Source organism: Rhea americana, unplaced genomic scaffold, assembly GCF_003343005.1.
Source record: "Rhea americana isolate MKP2758 unplaced genomic scaffold, rheAme1 scaffold_83, whole genome shotgun sequence".
NCBI classification, from domain to species: domain Eukaryota; kingdom Metazoa; phylum Chordata; class Aves; order Rheiformes; family Rheidae; genus Rhea; species Rhea americana.
In genome coordinates, this window is record NW_028187012.1 from 2,041,388 (window position 1) to 2,061,576 (window position 20,189).

Consider the following 20,189-nt stretch of genomic DNA (forward strand, 5'->3'; position numbering starts at 1 on the left):
GGGCGGCACGAGCGCCAGGAGCAGCCCCTGGGAGCTGCCGGCGGAGGAGGGCACGGTGTCCAGCCCCGCGGGCGGCGAAGGCGAGCCGGAGGAGGAGGAGGAGGGCGGCGGCGAGAAGCGGGGCGGCCGCCCCGGCGGCAGCCGCAACGGGAGCGGCGACTGGGGGGGCGCGGCGGGCTGCGCCAAGCCCCGCAACTTCCTCTACGTGGGGGTGATGACGGCCCAGAAGTACCTGGGCAGCCGGGCGGTGGCGGCGCAGCGGACGTGGGCGCCCTCGGTGCCGGGCCGGGTGGAGTTCTTCTCCAGCCAGGGCTCGGCCGCGCCGCCGGGGCCGCCGCCGCTGCCCGTCGTGGCGCTGCCCGGCGTGGACGACTCCTACCCGCCGCAGAAGAAGTCCTTCATGATGATCAAGTACATGCACGACCACTACCTGGACAAGTACGAGTGGTTCATGAGGGCCGACGACGACGTCTACATTAAAGGTGAGCGGGGCGCGGGGTGCGCGGCGGCTCCGCGGCGGCCGCAGGTGCGGGGCGGCGCGGCCCGAGGGGGGCAGTCCCGGCCCGCCGCTGGCCGCCGGCTCCGAGTCAGTCCCGCGGCTCTGGCTTTACGCACCTCTTTTTCTTTCTTTCTTTTTCCTTTTTATCACTAATAAAAGTTCTTGGTTGCTTCGCTGGGGCTCGCTCTCACTGGGCAAACGCAAGCACGTAAAGCTGCCACTGTGCTTTGCTGTGCGTCTCTGAAAGCTGTTTCCCCCTGTTCCGTGCAAGTTTTCCAGCGGCGCTGGGAAGCGGTGTGCCGGGAACCAGCCTCCCTTCGGCGCCTGTTTGTTGCCCCCCGAGGAGGAAGGCTGCACTCAGAGAATTAGAGGAAAATCACTGTTATTCGTACAGGATGCTCTTCTTAGCAAGAAAAAACAAAACAGAACAAAAAAAGTCCAGAAGCGGACGTCGTAGGTGTGAGCATAGTGTGAGCTGTTGAAAGTTAAGTTGCAGTAACTGCAAGATTGCCTATTTGTCACTTCGTTGGTTTTGAACAGTTTAATGCACTGCTTGCTTTTCAGCTGTCCTTTGTGAAATATATGCATACCTGTGTGTGTGTGTGTATATATATATATATATATATATATATATATATAAACATGTGCATGTGTATATATACATGAACACACAAACAAACATGCGTATTTAGTTGCAGTGTTACAAGCTGTCACTCTTTCCTCTGTGGCTGTCACTCTTTTTTCTGCCTTGAAGGTGAAGCCTTCTTCARCTGGTGCCTGGTTAAACATGTCCACCAACTCTAAACTTCAGAAAAAACTAAAAATGTATAAATATCAAATTGCAGTTTCTTACATCAGGTAGGTGTTTGAAGGAGAAGCATGTAGATTGTGCACTGTTGGAGGTGCTTTTGAAGGTGCCTGAGTTTTACCATGTTCCTAGAGGGGCAGGCAGAAAATCATTCTGTGTCRAACAGGTTTATATCCATTAATCCAGCTTTGTTCCAGTCTTTTCAAAAATTAATCCTAATAAAATATCTGACATTCCTCCCTCCACCATCTTTTTGCCACTCTGGAACTATATTGGCAAMCTGTCCTGCTTTAAAGAGTGTTTTTAAATGAGCGAAAGGAGTGTTTTCCATCAACACAGGTTGAACAGAACAAGGTTTGCTTGTAAATTATGTTTTGATCATATTCTGGCTTTTGACTGAATAAAGGTGTCATTGCAATATTAGTTGGGAATATTCTTAAGGAAGAATCTGTGAAAAATGTAAACCTGTGCTCGGATGTTTTCAGTGAGCTATCGGATACTGCRTTGAAGGCACTTCAGAGCATCGCATTAAGTGACTGCTAGATTTAAAGAAAACCTGAGATGCAGACAAACAGATGGCTGGCAGACTAGAAAGAGAATTAACCGTAGTCTTTTTATCTTTTTCAGGCGAAAAATTGGAGGAGTTTCTTCGCTCGCTGAACAGCAGCAAGCCTCTGTATTTGGGACAGACCGGTCTAGGGAATATCGAAGAACTTGGCAAACTAGGGCTCGAGCCGGGAGAGAATTTCTGCATGGGAGGGCCGGGAATGATCTTCAGCCGGGAGGTGCTCCGCAGGATGGTGCCGCACATCGGCGAATGCCTTCGCGAGATGTACACCACTCACGAGGACGTGGAGGTGGGCAGGTGTGTCCGCAGGTTCGGGGGAACCCAGTGCGTTTGGTCGTACGAGGTGAGTCGCGCTAACTCGCGGCGCGGTGTTCGCCTGCGGGCTCTTGCGTCTCGCCGGGTAAATAACTGTCTCCGAAGTCTCTTTGCACGCGGATAACGCGCTRGTGCGTGCGTCCGAGCGGGAGCTACACGCTGCGAGGCGGTCGCAGCGCGTTGCTGCACGCGGGTTGATTTCTGCTGTAGCTCTCGGTTTTCATTCGGTGGCGAAGCCATGTTCTAAGTATAACTATGTTATAAGTTGCTGAAGCTTTAGGGTTTCTCTCTATGATCCGTGACAGGATGCTGCTGTATTAAGTGTGCATTTTGAGACTGAAATTTTAAAAGTTCATTTTGTATAATCATGCAGCATTTCTTTCTGTTCTGCAGCACACGTTCTTTTTTATTGTATTGTATTTTATTGTAATTATTTCAGTGCCTTTTAATAGAGTTAATTATATTCAAAAGTGAAAGCAAGCTATTTTTTTTTTCTTGTACAGAAATGAAATTTATTACGCTGCTTGTGGCCATGTGATATTTTTAGCAGTATTTCACGTACATTTTTAACACTGATCTTATATGCATTACAGACATGAGCAGTGTAGCAAATTTTACTGCACTGAAATTGTTTCAGGAACAAGGGGCTTCATTCAGTAGTAGCATTTTCTAAAGTAATAACAAGAGTGTGTTACAGTAGCATTCAAGTTTGATTGCAGTGCTGTGGCTAGCACTTATGGCTATTTCACTGGGAAGGCTGTGGGTAGTGGCAAGATTATCTTTGTAGATCCAGATAGACTAAGTGTACGCTGACCGAAAGGGTAAAGGGTGATAGCTAATATGATGAATATGATTTTAGTTATTTTGACTGCTTCTTTTAATATTAATATATGCTTGCCCTTCTGGCAGTACCTCATTAAGCAAGAGAAATCATTTAAGTGGGCCACTGAAAGAGGTTATGTGCAACTGAAGACAAAAAGATGAGAAAAATAATTGGTTTTGTGCACTACTGTTTTTCAGAAAGGCTCAGGAAAAGGTGGTTGTTTTCTAACATGGGTTTGGTAGGTTACAGTGGATGCAAATAGATGAATGAAAGTAAGTTTTAAGTAGTTAATGCTTACTGAGAAGATTAATTAGCAATAGGAATCATGTGCTCCCCAATAGAAATGTATTTTTTTTAGAGATGGCTTCAATAAATATTCCATGTTACAGTGTATTTAAAAAAACCATACTCGTTACAGTGGTAGAAGGGGGAAGGTATTTATCAGGCGAGCGGATGCCAGTGTTTGACTAGTACTGCTTAATCAGGTTTTTAAACAGTGTGCTAATTTTATAACTTGATTTTATATTCTGATGTTTGGGCTGTGTCTGAATGCGTTAGCTTTAAAATCCTTAGAGGTATTTGACGTCTGCTGGTCTGTATCAGGTAGCAGAATTGCCCTTCTGCCTTAACTTCCTACTAGTGTCTTGGAAACTTTTTGTTTTCCAGTTTCTCCTATGGGGGAGGGAAGGGAAGAAAAGCGATCGTAGATAAAAAATTATCCCCGTGGTTATAACTGTTACTGAGTGTTGGGAAACTTTCAACTCCTGACACTGAGGGTGAGTGGTATAGAGCAAATAGTAAGTTTATTTTCTTCTCTTTTGGAGACAGAGCTACACAACTGCCCAGAAGCTCACCTTTTTGTGGTAGGTTTGGCATCTGAGAATGTAGAGTTTGTGGGATGAGGCCATGTGTTTTTATAGGATCTAGAGCAAAGGTGGTACCAGTCTTGCCTGTCACTTCTTCCTGAAGGCCCTACAACTATTTAATAAAGGATTTTAAAGTAGTGTGTTAGCATTGCAATATCAGGTGCTTGTTAGGGAGCAGGAGAGAGAAGAATCTTTAATGTTGTTGCCTGTACAGCATTTTATTTACAATACACAAAAGATGAAGACAAAGCTAGTCTTAAGATAGTATTTAAATATTAAATCTCTGTGGAGGGGAGGATGTGAAAAAGTGTATCCTACTGTGAGAAACAAACCCCCAGTCGTTTTGAGACATGAGAAACCTGTTTTTCCCCTCTGCCTCTGTTTAGAGATGTTATCAAGCAGACCACAACTTCTGCAGACAAATTGATTTTCTGTTTTTTTGATTTACTTAAGGTTGTTTTTTCAGACATCCATGTTTTTATATAAAAAACTTCAAGTATCTGAGCTACTTTAGGCGTACACTTTGCAAGAGTCCGTTGGTCAAATTCCATGTTTGCTGTGATGCAAAGTTAGGAGCTTAATATTCTGATTTTGGCAGAGCTTAAGCTATTCTGATAAACCAAATGATCCTTAGGTTGCATTTGTGCTTTGGCATCATTTCATCTCTTTATTTAGTAGGTTGTTTTGAAGCAGTCTGTGATACTGCACCTACACTGACTGCAGTGTTGCAAGTTGTTAAATTAAACTGTCYCGCATGTGACTTTTTTTCCTAGGGCGTTGAAACTCTTACTGTGTGCTCTCTTGTGGCCGCTTTAGATCAGTAGCGTGCTTTGCATATGAAAAGGGGATTTTTTTTTTTTCCGCTCCTCAAATACACGTGTACAAATCCCAAGATTGAGACGAGTACTTTCTGCATATAGGCAGTTCAAAACTTGTCCTGAGCTCTTCTTACTTTAGGCTATTAAACTCTGAGTGCTGTTTGCCTGTAGGTCTTGGAGAGCTTCGCTACTTCTGAGAATTCCCGCAGTTTGTATTTAATGCACGTTGTTTAAGACTGATGTAAACTGGATGCAAAAAGCTCCCCAAGATTTCATCAGGTGTTGCATCATTTTATTATTATTATTTCCCAAGAATTAGAACTTAAAATCTTTATAGAGGGGTGGAGGTGGAAGAAACTGAAGCGCTCATAAGGAAAATGGAAACGCTAGAGTTTTGCTCGGTGGCTGATGGTATGTAGGTAGGACGGGCTGTCTGCCTGGGCTCATTCCCCTTCTGTTCAGGGCTAGGTAGAAAGCAGTAATTCCACGTTAGGTTATCCRCATGACATGCTGGCAAGGAGAGGATCAACACTTCGATCTTTGGCGYACGGATGAGAAAGCGTGAGAAGTGCTGTGTGAGGCTGCAGAGCCCAGGTCTTGTTGGCCTGGACTTGAAGGCAGGACCGAAGCCTGCATCTCTCACATGCCTCATRGCTCATCTCGGAGGTGATCAGTCTCTCTGCCTCTCCTTAAAGAGCTCCTCTGCTTTAAATAAAGAATTAGTCATCAGATTGTTGAGAGAAGGGGTCTAATAGCAGGGTTTTGAGGGCACTTGCCTGGAGGAAGAGCCCTCAGGTTGCAATTTGATGGTTTCTCTAAGGCAGCCTCCGTATGGGCTTTCACTGAAGGATGGTTACTCCTTTCAGTTGCTGTCTTATTTTGGCACAATTTGGGCAGATGYGTGGCCAGCGGGAGCAGGGGTCGAGCCACTCGAAAGCTGGACCCGACCAAAATTGTTATTTTTACCTGAGTCAGGACTCGCCACAAAGCTTTACTGAGCAGCAGCACTAGAAAATAGAAAAAAGGGAGGCAGTCGATCAGGAACGAATGAGGAGGATGGAGTGACACTGCGCGTCTCAACAGCTGCCTACGTTCACATTGGCTGAAATCAGTAGTTGGACTGCAGCCTAAATCAAAGGCACTTTGCTGCTACTTCAAGAAGTACCTACTAGAAGCTTCTTGCTTCGGATGGGTTTTCTTTCTGTTTTCTACACAAACTCTGTCTTGATTCTGGTATGTTTTTCCAACTAAATTTTAGTTTAAGTGATTATGCTCCAGTTTTGATGATGATCTAATGATTGAGGTGCAGTAAACCTGGCATGTTTGCCTAAAAGAAATCTCTGTTTTTGTTAGGCGTTACCGACTTTCGCTTCCCAAGATCAATAATAGAGATTAAAAAGGGCCTTTTGCTTCTGTGCTTTCAAAATCCATTTTTCAGTCTAGCACGCGCTGCTCTCCTCCCCTAATTTTGAAGCTGAAAAATGTTTCTCTTTAAATGAATGCAGAGATTAGCTTGATGTTAGTGACTCATACTCATTTTATTCTTCTGAAATAAAAGTATAGTTAAAAACGGAGATGATACGGTGTTTTTTTCCCCTTTGCCATCTAGGAGGGACCTGACTATACAGGCCTATTTGGATAAAARGGCTGATTGCTTTATATCCTTCCCTCCTCTCCCCTCCCCCCTTTTTTTCCTTGATGCTGTTTCTGATTCGAAAAGGCCATTTTCTAATTTGTAGTCCGTGTTAAGGACAAACCAAATAGTTTGGTTCTGCAAAAGGGCAAAATAAAATGCAAGGCATAAATTATCTGGCTGTAACAATTCCAGCAGGAATCTAGTATTGTCAGGGTGAAACTACTGAGGATCAGCAAAGCAGAAGAGTATTTCAGGAAATGGAAAAAAAAGKAAAATGGAAAGGTAAAGAGATGACTATTCATCAGTGTATTGGGGACATTTATAGTAATGCTTGGATTTTTTTTTCTTTTGGGTATCTTTTCCTGCCTTCTGCAGGAGAAGAAAATGCATTAAAACTAACTTCACACAAAGCACCCCATGTGCTTCTGACCTTTTGGTATTATGTATTGTGATATGGGAAGAAAAGGATAACTATGGCTGAGACGTTTTATTTTGAGARTACCTGCAAGCAATTCACATTAATGATTGGATGTGTGTTTTTCCTTACTGTTTTTGTCGTCGTATGAAGTTCTGCGAGAATTATATTAAAAAAAAAAAAACAGTCTTATTGCTGTAACATACTTGTTTAAAAATGAAGGTCTTTAATGTCCTTTTTATTGTTGATTTCTCATAGTTAAAGTAAAATATCCCATGCAAATATTTGTTCAGTTCAAGTTATATGCTCAGAAATGTTCCCTGTACAGTGCATTGGCACAGAGGCTATCTCCTGAGTTGCTGCAGCCTTTAAAAGCCGTTTCTTCTTCCTCTAAAGCCACTTCATCTTTTCCTTTTTATTGGCAGTTTTGCTTCCTGATGTCCTTTAATTTTTGATTCAAGTTTTTGCTGCTCTCTTTCTTTGCTGAGTCCCCACCAAACTTCAAGAGCCGGACATTAGCCCAAGCACAACCATTAGAGGCATGCTGGCTTTTGATGAMGATAACGTGGTATTTTGCATCCGTAGGATATGAGAGTGATCAATTTTGAGGCAGCAGCACCCGCAACTGGTTGTTTTTGTTGCAGCCATGTATATGTATACTTCAGCAACCACCCCAGCAAGGCCTTTTTGGTTTTGGGCAGCCTCATGAGGTAGTTGCATGATTCTGCAGCAGTAATTGGCCATTTATGAAAGTAGCTCTGAGGCTGGTCTGAGCATCCCATTCCTGTCTTTAAACTCTGGGACACCTCTGCTACAATCGCAATTATTCATTCTTTCATGTAATCCTATTTTAAGGTCTTTGATGGCTTGCTCTGYTTGAGGTGGTATTTCCATAAAAATCTAGTGCAGAAGATTAAAAGTTAAAATGTGTTTTTAAAAACAGTGTATAATATAAGACACTATGATTCTGACACAACTATTGTAATAGTCATTTGATTTAGATCTATCACACCATCCCCRTTGGCAGTGCCTGACTCATTATACAGTGAAAAAGCGTTATAGATGTACAGATGAAGAACTTAAGGTCTGGTTTAGGGGCAACAATGTGCTTAGTACTTTAAGGGGATACATGAAACCAAGTATTAGGAAACACTGATGTTTTTATGTTTTCACTTTTTACCCTGAGATTATTTTGGGTGTTTGACCTTAAAATCAAACAAGTCAAARCATCTGGGAGGAATAGTTTATGTAGATATTACCAGGACAAGCTTTGTCTTCAAAATTTTGCGCTTCCTATATGTACACGTTTTCCATGCATGCTTGCACATTTGATTGTGTCTGTTGGTTGTGATTAGACAAAAAGCTTTGTTAAACTGCCTTGCTTAAGTTTTTTGAAGAGAAACTGTTTGTTGCAGATTAACATGTCAATCAAATAGTACAGTTTCTCAAAGTGTATACAGTCTGTAATAGTCCCAACGTTCTCTCCTCCTGCTCCCTTTCCCCAAAACCCCAGTGCTGATAGTTTTTCCTACTTATTCTGTTCTTTTTTTAAAAAAATCTCTCTTCTTGTTCTGACTTACAAARTCTCACAAAGATGACTTTTTTCTGACTTTCCCTTTCCAGCTTCACATCCTTTGAGATCAAAAGACTAGATTCTACTGAAACAAAATACTCTGAAAGAAAGAAGTCAGCAGTTGTAAATAATAAGGGTTAAAAAAAATCAGTGTTTTCATAGAAAAGTATTTGAAATAGGCACGAATTAAATGCACTTACATCTACTGTGCTATATCATTAGGTAAAAAAAAATAGGATAGAGTTCTTTCTTTAGAAGAATAAGCTTTCAAGATATTCTTCCCCTTCTGTTTGTCTCTTGGGAATTCTCTACCAGTAGAGAAAWAGGTGTAATGTGTGGCTAGCTCATTTTAGGTCTTGAGGCTTTATTTATTCAGTGGTTATCATTGCCAGACAATTTTCCACCTATTTTTGGTGCTCATATGAGAAGGTATGTGTGTATGTAATATAATAAATTCTATATGTATACAAATAATTTTTTATATATATATATAAAGTGCTGTATTATATGCTCTACAATATGGTTTTATTTAAATATTTAATATTGTATTGTTTTTATTATATAACATCATTCAAAAAAGTATTAAAGTGTAGCAAAAACTGCTACCCTTTGTGGAGTTTATTCCCTCTGACCAGTGATTTCTAGTAGTTTGAGCTCAAGATCCTGTAATATTTTTGATTCCTTGAATGTTACACTAAGAAAAGATTCTTGGCCAGCTTTTAAGATTCTTTTGTTTTTAAAGCATAARTATACTTTTGAAAAACAAAGAACATCTTAAACTAAAGGAATAATTTCAGACATCTCTGGAGTAGGATAAGCAGTCTGGTAAGTGACACAGGCATTTTTTAAATGCTGTTCTATGAATAATTTAATCTTGAAGCAAAGCTGCAAAGTTGAGGTTACCTTCTCCTTTAATTTAACTAAGGGTTTTGGAGAAGCAGACACATCTTTATAGTAAGACAGGTCTTTCACCATGTCAATTTAACTGTTATTTTTGCTAAACTGGCATTTGGGAACTTTTTAAAGAAAATCTAAATAATTTTTACAGGAATGTGCTAGGTTGAACAAGCCTGGTTTTGGTGCACTTGATACTTTGAAAGATTTTAAAGATTCCTAACCATTCTTTTTCTCTTCCGCTTTCCATTTCCTTATTTTTACCRCAATCCAAGAGCAAATTAAAATCTGAAGGATAATGATTTGATCCGCAGGGAAGCTGCTCCCTGTGGCTCTTCCCTGCTGGTGCTGGGAGGTGGTTGTTCTGGGTATGGCGCGTGTAAGCACGCTCTCCCAGGCACYGCGGGGATGCACAGAAGTGTGCGTAGTCTCAACCACTGCGCAAGGGGCACGTTGCAAACGCGTGTGCGTGCAATGTCGATACAACTGCATGCCTTTAAAGCTGGTGCCTAGGAGATACCCACGCTTCTGGGGCAAAAGTTATACTTTTAAAGCTCCAAAAGAGCCTACTTYTGGACATTGCTTGCGGTTTCTCTCCTTTAGAGCTTAAGAATGTAGCTTTTTGCTTCTTCCCCAGATCTTCTCGTAGTGATTTCTGTGCCKTTCTGATCTGTATGTGTGTGACTTTGGCTTCCAGCTTTGATTTAACTTTGCTTTTTAGCTTTCCATTTTCCTTGCTGCAGACTGTAGCACACCTACTACCATAATATCTTTTCATCACCAAAGGGGGCTACATTATGGACCAGCTCTTATGCTACCAGGATTGCATGGCTTCTTGTTTTTGATCATGATAAAACATAGTGGCTTTTTCTGTCGCTTTTTAACAATTTTGGGCAGAMTTTTCCAAAGTGCTTGAGTCCCAGCTCCAGAAGTCAGCGAATTTAACTAGAATGGATATATCCCGTGACGAAACGTTTAAGAAAGTTCCTAACTTGGCAAATGAGGCACTGATATTTTTATTAAATGYTATTAATGTTTTAAATTGTTGTTTAAAAAGAAGCTGTTAGGTATAAATCTCTCCTGTTAAACAAATAAGAGGCATTGCTAGTGTTCCGCCTRCCTTGGAGTCTTCTTTGTACTCCAAATTTCTGTATTTGAAGACATTTTCTTCATATGTTAGAGGAAATGAATTCATGTACCTGTGGGAAGTGGCCTGTAGTGAAAGAATAGAAGATGAAATATTGTAAAACAGGGAAAGGCAACTTTCCTTAATGTTTGGTTKTGGTTATTTTGGGATCTATACTATTTGTATAACCAAGAGAGTCATGGAGCTGTATGTGTATGCTCGTTTTTATTTTATTTATTTATTTWTTTGTGGCATCTTGGTGCTTTCAGGTTTGCTTAGAGTTTCAGAGTATGTCTGTTCTCCCTTTGCAGAAATGGAGACTGGTTTGTATCTTCAAAAAGGAATTCCTTACCAAAGCCATGCATTGGGGATTCCGAAAATTCATCTGGCCATGCAAAATTGGTATTCATTTTCCTCCTRTTGTGTGGTGTGTTTTTTCTTTTTTCTTTTTGTTTTCTCCCTCCAAATCTGTTAGCCTTAGTTTTTAATGTACTAGTGCTAGGGATAAACCTCACTTTAGGCTCTCCCTTAAATTTCTATCCCAGCCATACTGCTGGCATTTATGCTGGAAGGTGACAACTCTGTCATGGGAGACATATCTATGGGACGTGTGATTTTTTTTTTTTCCTTGGGGCAGAGAGTGCCTTCAAGGAATAAGGGTTAGGTGTCTCTCCTCAGTGTTCTCACTATGCTCACTAACTACCCCAGCCTAGGCTGAGCTTTCTAATGGGAAGACTTTTGAGAACATGAGTTGTGCTAAAATAAAGTCACTGCTAAAGGACAGGGAGATACTGGAAGGAGGWAAGGTGGAAAAATAGTCTGCCTTTCCTGCACTGAGTGGGGTAGCTTGTCTTGGAGAAGAACTGTAGCCAATGGTGGCTCATGATTGGGTCCTTCATCCTCACGAGCTGTTTCTGGAGCCTGGGGTGATGTGCTGTTAGTGAGGTGATGAATAACGACTGTAGTGTCTGAGCAGCTTTGGGAAGGAGGACTCTCGCCCATCTCTGGGCRAGACTCTGATGGCGTGATGTTGGTCTGGATCTGTTGGACAGAGGATCCAACTCCAGGAACCTTCCTGTAGTGTTTGCTTACTGATCAGTGCGTTGTGCAAGTGCGATCAGGGATGTGGAAGCACTGAGGCTCCCCTGCTGATCCTAATAGGATTTCCATTAACTGAGCGTGCTGCTGAGAGATTGCTGGTACAAGTGCRTTAGTCCAGAAATGGAGAATCCAGTTGAGGTCCTTGAAACAGCCGTATTAAATATCTACCCAGTCTGTTCTTGAATGTAGATTAGTTATTGACTTAATTAAATAGGACATCTCAGATTTTTCATATTTCTGAGTGTTGATGGTACCTGCTCTAACATCTGGAAATATGTTGATACATGGCAATAGTAGCATTTCTGCMAGTAACTCCAGAAGTGCAAGAGCTTCCCTTTAGGACCTCATCTTGGTTTAAAATAGCTGTACTGGTTGGAATATTTACTTTAGTACTGAATTCATAATTTCAGTAAAATGACCTCATTGTTAATTTTTCATTGCTAAGTATCATTTGGAGATCTGCTGTATCCGTTGGAAATGGCCTTTGAAAAGATGTATTGGAAGCTCCATTTTAAATCTGTGGTACAGCTAACTAGAAAACAGGCAACCAATAATTTTGCTGCAGCTTTAGTATCTCTGTCACCTTCAGTGTAGCTACATTTTGTGTCCTTTGAAACCTGAAGGAAAGTAATAAAGTGTGATGCCCTGGGGCCGGGGAGGGGAGGAGAAGGGATTCGTGCTTTACTTGTTGACTTCATTTATTTATTTATGTTTGGTCACAATTCTGTTAATCAGGTTGATCAAAATAAATCTTTCTCTGGAGACACAGTATTACCTCATGCAAATTAATTAACAAATTAATTGACTTCCCCCCCCCTTACTGCATCCATTATGATTGTACGGATAGCATGTAGTAAAAATACTATCTTAAATATTTTAATTATATGCAAGAGGAAGTTTATTGAATACTATGAGGCTAGAATCATATATTGTTGCTCTTTTTTTTTCTTGTTTCAAAGAAAAAAAATGTGTATTTTCTAGTGCAGTTTTTATTCTTTGTTTGTTAGGGGTAAATGCATAATAATGAGAGATGTCCAGGGCTAGGCTTAGGGCTTTTTTGGCATTTGTTCATCAATACAGATAGTAAGACAGAAACACTATTGTATTTAGGAAGATCATATTTCCGTAGATTCTCACACAGTAAAGAAATATTTAAGAGAGCTCGATKCCTGGAACCAATTTTTATGCTTCCTAATTGCTTAAGACCTAATTGGTTGCCGAAGGATTGGTTGGCTGACTGATGCTAGAAGCCATTTGGATGTTCTCACACAGCTCGTGCTAGTGTTAAAGCCTAAAGCTTATGAGCACCTAGGATTGCCTTCTAATGCCGATTACCTTACAGGGTGTGTGCTGGAGCATTTTGTGTGGCTGCGTATTTCTGAATCTRCCCTTGTAAACATGTACTTAGGGTTTTTTTTCTTTTTCTTTTTTTTTTAAGCTAACATAAAACACAAAGMTTTTTCCAGTTTGATTGGTTTGATGCTTTTCAATACTTTTAGCTTCCATGGAAAGTACATAGAGGACTGCAAGTAAATATTTTTCTGATAAAAATTTGTTTCTAAACTGCTTGAAGTGAACTTTTAAGCCTTAAAAGGTATCATTTACTGTTTTTAGAACATACATATTTGTCACATGGCAGCTCTTATTTGCTCCAAACCTGAGCAAGAAATGATTCATAAATAGTATGTCGGGGGAAAAAATTGCACGTACCACATAAACCCAGCCATTTTTGAAGCATAACTCAAATGCTTTTTCTGTTCCTACCATGCTTATATTCAGGAGGGTCCTTCCTTCTCTGCCTTGGATATAGCAAAACCATAAAAGAGTCTCTTGTCCTCGATAAAATTCAACCTTTAAAATGCTGCTGAGGTTGATTAGGATCATCAGTGCTTGAGGTACCGTATTGAGGTGTATGTACTGTTTCAGTCTTATTGAAGGATTTTTTTTTGTTCATTTTTTTAATACTATTTAAAAAATCCTAAAACTTCGATACGTTTTCAGAAATTAAATACCCATCCACCTATTCCCAGCTATTGGGATACTACTACATCTGCGAACTCCACAGTAACTTAAACAGTACCTGTGTTTGCTTTACTGGGAATAGCTTTACTGCTGCAACTAAAGATTACGTTTACCATTTTTACAGTTTCATTGTACTCTAGGTTCATTATCCTCTTTTTTGTTTTCTTTTCCATTTGGTTAGTAATCGCAGATCAATGTTACTTTCAGCCATTTTCAAATATTGAGCTTCCAACCAGCAACATATTTTACTTTTCTTAAAATCTATAAGCATTCATTAATCTTATTATATCCCAAAATATGTACTCTCTATATTAATCCTGTTGCTATTGGAAAACTGTGCTATCTAAACATGATGTTGCAATAGCAAGTAAAARTCCCCCTTTTGCCATTGAAAGGAATAGTGCAAATGAGCTCGGTTAGTGTAGCGACCTCCAGAGCCGGGGCAGATGTTGYGATAGCTGGAGAGGGGATGTGCTGCATCGCATGATCGCGTTCGCCTTGGAAAACGGTAACAGTTGTGCTACGTCCGCTTGTGCCTTCTAGTAAATTGTGCTTCTCCCTCCTGGTTTACACCTGGCCCAGCACTCACAACCGTCCGACCTGAGCCCTTGCCCTGGGAGCTGTTTGGAGCAGGAGAAGTAGCTCAGTTAGCCAAGCCCTGGTTATTTTAGAATACCAGCTARCTTCATGCCTCGCTTCTAGGGCAACTTGAAGATGCTGCAGCGTTAGCTATTGGCAGCAATGGGAACTGCTAGAATGGCAAATCTGGTGGCTGCTTAAACATACTGCCAATTTGGAAAGTTTCTACATGGTTGAAGCTGAAAGGATAATGCAGGATACTGTATTACTTCTGGAAATGTCTGCCACACTTCTTAGAGTATATGGACTTTTCAGTCTCATTTAGTATGGCAGTTTTTGTTTTTTAAGTTTGGGAAGACACTACAGGGCAGATGGAACTAGCAGCATGTAGTTTTGAAGAAAGTCAGATTTGTGTTTTGAGATACAGGGTATAAGATGAGTATCGCTTTTAAATTGCAATTATTAAACTTCTATTATTTCTTTTTTTTCATTTAAAGATGGGCTGTTTACAAAATCACTAGTCAATGAAAAAGACATCATTCTGCAAAGAGCTTAATTGCATGCAGCATGAATTGTTAAGTGCTTTCATTCTAACGCAGGGAAGYTACTCAATGTATCTTACAGGAAAGTTAACTTTTAGTCTTTAAACGTTTTGTGATTTGCCTTTATCTTTTTTTTTCCTAATTATTGTGAAAATTTTCCAAATCAAATGTATAAATTCTAACAAACCGCCAAAGGAGCTCAAAGGGGCATCACGGGAATACATTCTTTTTAAAAGTCACTTACTTGAATCTAAAGCTGGACATCTGTGGATAATCAGCATGCCTAATAGTTTCCAGCTTTTGCTGTACAGCTATTGTAGGCAGGACAAATACTGAATAAATACTTGACTTCACTGTCAAGAGTTGGTGCTTTCAGTTGAARTACACAGAATATTGTGCAGAATTTTTCAGTGTCTGACTTCATACCTAATTTGGAGAAAAAGTTCATGTATGTACTGTTTATGAATGGCTTCTTTCAGATGGAGTGAAAGGAATGCTAATTGTTTAAGGAACTTCAGCTTGAGTAAATGTGTGTGTGTGTGTGTGTGTGTGAGCATGTCAGTATTTTTTTAATGTGAAAGCTTGACATAATTTCCTTGAAATGTCTACAATGAAATAGATACTTTTAAAAGAGGTTTTTAGATAYGCTGGAGAAATATGCATACTTTTAAAAGAGGTTTTTAGATATGCTGGAGAAATACGTTCTCATGGAAACAAGACCTCCATAAATACATTGACTTCAAGAGACTAAGGAGTCCCAGTGGTGGTGGGAAATCACCTGCTAAAATACATCATTTAGGAAAGGTGTTACAGTGTCAAGTAGACTAGATTGGTAAAATAAAATGCAAAATGAAATGTTCTGGTGCTGGATAGGTGCGTTCTTCCGTCTTTCAGATGCCTTTTTGAAAAGGTGCTTAGTGCTGGCTGAATTGTGTGTTTCCCTTTTACATGTGGGTGAATGAATTTTATGAAGAGACCTGTGACAATCGTGAGATTACAGTTATTTCTAAAGGTCATAAAGTCTTTATCTGAGGCCAGGGTAGTTTTTTATTTTCCAAATACTGTCTCAAATAACTTTCATAGTAGTTGTARTATCAGCTATGCTGGTGAATTAATTATATGCCATTCATCGTCTTTTAGAGGAGTGGGCTGTGTTTCTTTGAAGACAAGATTCCTCTCTGAAATAAGATCTCAATCCCACATCAGACAGCCTATTAATCTGTTATTTTTTGTTGTTGAAAATTATGAACTTGTACAAGAGAATAAGGTAGAGTATGTTAGGTGCAGAGAGCGCTCTGTAGGGTGTTGACAAGAACAGAAGTCCAAAGTCTTCTCTTTGTATATACAAACCACTGTAAAGGTTATGCTGTCTTTTTTATTCTTCTTTTTTCTTTTTTTTCTGTTTCTTTTTTTTTTTTTTTTTCTTTATTTTTTATTCTTCTTTTTTCTTTTTTTTCTGTTTCTTTTTTCAAGGGAAAATGTTAAAGTATGGATGAAAGCCATGAATTAACAAAGAACGATAGTGCTGTAAATATGCTCTGGTTAGTGGGATCCTTTGGGTTCTTTGTGACTCTGGAGCTGATATGATGTATACTTGGTTTCAAAAGTTCTTCTATGCCTATTTCGTGAAGGGTCTTATTTCCAATTTCAATGGCTATGGCTGTCTAGCAAGCAGTAGTGGAACATGTGGACTAGGGCTTGCTTGCTGGTAACTGTAATCCTTGTGGATAGATTCTGTATGCTCATATCTTTTGCCCATGCTCTTCAGTTGCAAGAGTAGAATTTAGCTCTGGGGAGGCGCAGAAAGGAAACAGCATTGCAGAAGATGCTGTGTTTAGCTTTAGCTTCTCCCTGCCTTTGAGCACTTAGGACAGGAGGAGCAGGAGAAAAATCTGAGGGCAGCTCTGAGAAGATTTTTACCAGCTGGTATGTGAAATACTTCAGAACACTTCTCAGATAACTTCAGCYGTGGTTTGCGCCAGGAGGTGCCAGTTCTTCCCAGATCACACTAAGAAAGGCACAAACACTTTCAAGACAGATAACTGTTCRTTAACGTCACTGAAAAGGTGATAGCAAGTTATAGAAGCTTATGTCCATTCCAGTGCTGGAAACCCTGAGATGAGAGAGCATCACGCAGACCTCTGGTCAGGGCATCGCATGCTGTGCACATCCTGTTCGTGGTGAGGCTCGTCAGCAATGTGTTCACTTGTGCTCTTACAGAGTCTTGCTTACAATGCTCTCAGTGACTGATTAATCTGTAATCGGGTCTGAAATGTGGACTTAGCTCTGAAGAGTCCCTTGGGCAACATGCCCTTAATATTTTTATCTCATTAGAATCATAGAATCAGTAAGGTTGGAAGGAACCTCTGGAGATCATCTAGTCCAACCTCCATAATAAACCTACAGTTCCTGAACAGGTGCATGTAATATTTCAAATGGACAGAACAATGCAGCGCACACRTGCTGATGATTAAATATCCATTGATTACACTGGTTAACTAAACATTTGTTAGGATTAAGTAGCGGTCACATGGTGTTCAAGATACAGAGACATACACTTGGACTGGGTGTTATGTGGATCACTAACTCCTTGTACAGYAGTCTTCTGGGCCAACCACTTTACCCCTTGAACACTTGTAGGTAGTAAAGTATGCTCTTTTGATGTTCACACCTCTAGGCTGCCTAGCAGTGCATAGGGTTTTAACATACAGAGTAAAAGTGTATATTGGTCAAAAACAATGTAAAGYTATCATTACAGATGAAGCAAGGGGTGAAACAGTAACAACAGTTTGATTATCTATCCAATATGGTAGTGTCTAATATTACCTTTTAGTCTTTGTAGTGTCCAGTTTTCAATTGCCCCTTTGCCAGTATGATATAGGGTTAAGTTGTTACCTCGTGCTCTTGTAAGCCATCGTGAAACCACTCGTTTCCCCCTGTCCTCTGAGACATTGACCAGGTAGACTCTATCACAAGGTTCAAGTGCCTACCTGGTATTGCAGACARCAGGACATTTCCAACTGGGTGGTATTCAAGGGTGCTTAGCACTTGCTTCTTGCCCTTACGGATGGTATAAGGCACRGAAATAATAACATCATGGTGATGGTTCCATAAGGAAATGGCACAAAGGTGTGGACTTAGTTGACATGCAATGTACATTAAAGAACATACTGTGGAATTCTACTTGACCTTTTAAGATAAGGTAGGTTGCTCCTGGGGTAAGACCTCAGGACTGATTTCCCATGGGGGTTTGTTATGAATGTTTACACCCAATTTTAATTGATGACTTGCTGCCTGTACATAAGCCTTACTAGTCGGATTCATGATGGCCTGTGACAATCTGGTTGGCCAATTCTGTAGAGCATTTAAAAAAAGAAGTAGGTGCATCTGCTTTTTCAGTAGAGCGTTAGTCTGTTCCACCAGACCAGCAACTCTGGGATAGGCTGTATGATACACCCMGCGTAATTGGTGAGACCTGTTATGTGGTTGTGTGCATGCCGGGGGCCCAACCACTRGCTGAGCGGATGGAGGCCCTTAAGTGTCCCTTTCTGGTCAAGACGTGCTTTGAGTTTATGCAGTAGTCTTACTGTGGTGGATCACTGTCTTTTTTTCCCTTTCCTTTCTCTGCTCCTCTTAGTGGCACAGCTGGTGACCATTAAGTGATTAGTGGCCTGAGAGACTGCGTTTACTTCTAGGTGCTGCAGAGCACTGTTTTGTTTTGTAGGTAGTAAGGGTTTGGGTGATCTATTTTGCAGTTAACCGAAACTAAGTAGAACAGGAGTGAGATTTCCCGTTACACTCATAGAATCATAGAATCAGTAAGGTTTTTTCTGAAGTGCAAATAAATTATATGCCATTTTGTAGATGGTGAAATACTTGGTAATTTAGGACAAGGAGTATACTTCCAGAGAAAAGACAGTCATTAAGAAGCGCATATCAGATTTCACCTGGAATAAAAAACCCCACTGGAGGGTRTGCATCTGTGTGTGCACGTGTATATATGCATATATGTGTGTGTGTATAAATATATATGTATAAAATTTTCTCTCTTCTGGTATGTTTTTTTTTATAATTAATTGTGATGAGTACAGGGAATATCTCCAGTGTTACTGCTTCTTCAGAGTTTTTCAACTTCAATGATTGCATGTTAAATTTAGTGTACCTATATTCCTCAAGCAGGTTAGATCATGTCTGTGTCTTGAGGCTGGCATCAGTCCTACACCTAATGAAACAAACAGCTGAATCCTTGCAGCTCATGAGCAGCTTGCTCRTGCCAGCTCTGGGAGATTTCTTGGAAGAAAGATATCAAACCCAGCTTTTCTTCAGTAAATGAATTAATGCAAGTTAGAGTCCTAAAACTGGCTCAGGTATTTCCTTGCAGTAGGCTTTAAAGGTTTATTTAATAGTGTGAAAATACCTGGAAAGGGAAGATGTCATCTGCAGTACATGAAACATTAATAAGCTCTGGAGGTTGTTGAGGAGGAAGTACACTTTTTCTAACCTTTCTTGAACTAATTTTTTTGATGTCCTAGAAAAATAGCTCTGCTTTTCTCTGCTTGCTTAAACCAATAAATATGTGCATAAAGAGACTTCTTATCTACATTTTTGTCATGAAATCTTGACTAAATTTTTTTTCCAATAGAATATGCACATATAAGGATAATAGGGCTTCAGAGAAGGTGTGTGTGTATGTACATGTATGTGTGTAGATACACACACACACACACACACACACACACACACACATATTTAAATCATATTTTAGATTGGATGTCGTGGGGGAATGACACTTAAGTAGAAATTCTCCATGAGGTTGGATGGGAAATCATTTATCGTTGTGCTTATCTGTGGCACGGAAGGGTGCGAGTCGACAAGTTTTCGTCTCTTATCCGCTGGTGAAGACGTTGAAGATGCAGATGCTGCCGTTTGTTCTTCCTTCTGTGTCAGCGTCGTAGTGCTAAACAGCTAAGTGCCACTCCTGAAATACTGCCTTGACATGAGATGTATGTGRAGAGAAATTCAGTTTTGTTTGGGCCTCCTGAACACATCTGTGTAAGAAATCCTGTGTTAATCTGCTTGGCAGCCTTTGTCTAACTTTTGTCATTTTATGGTCAGCCTACTGTAACCTCTCTGTAAAATGTTACAGTATTGCCACAAGTTATTAGACAGCGCATTAATTTTCATTTTGTCTCTAGGTGAATTCTTACCCTSTAGAGCAGCTGAACTCCTTGGGTTTCTATCCAACATAAGTAATTATAAAATATTTTAGCGTTCAAATGCTTTCTGACCTGCAGTTACCTACAGCTCTTCTTTTGCTGTGTGTGTGTGCTCGGTGACCAATTCAAATACGGCATAATCAATGACATGCAAAGCTGAGCAGGTTGTTGTGATGCTGAACTGTTAGTTCAAGCCATTGGGGTGCACTTGGCTGCAGAACGTGTGTATTAGTACTATAAAGTGCTCCAGAAATGTAATTATAGGAAAAAAATCATTAAAACAATTAATTGGATAGAAATACGCCTTAAAAGGACATACACTATTGGCAGGAACAAGCCCAAGTTAATCACCTTTTGAATTAAGGTTGTATAATGTAAAGAATAGATT

General features: G+C 40.3%; 1 protein-coding gene across 1 annotated transcript in view; it reads left to right on the top strand.

Moving 5' to 3' along the window:
• Position 1: 1 nt before the first annotated feature.
• The window catches only part of CHSY3 (chondroitin sulfate synthase 3), a gene marked incomplete at its 5' end in the record, with an annotated part of 155,569 nt that continues 135,381 nt past the window's right edge, over positions 2–20,189 (top strand). Inside the window, 2 exons of the mRNA XM_085323255.1 lie at positions 2–482; positions 1,935–2,218. Coding sequence (XP_085179381.1) covers positions 2–482; positions 1,935–2,218 — 765 coding nt within the window. The remainder of the gene's footprint in view (positions 483–1,934; positions 2,219–20,189) is intronic.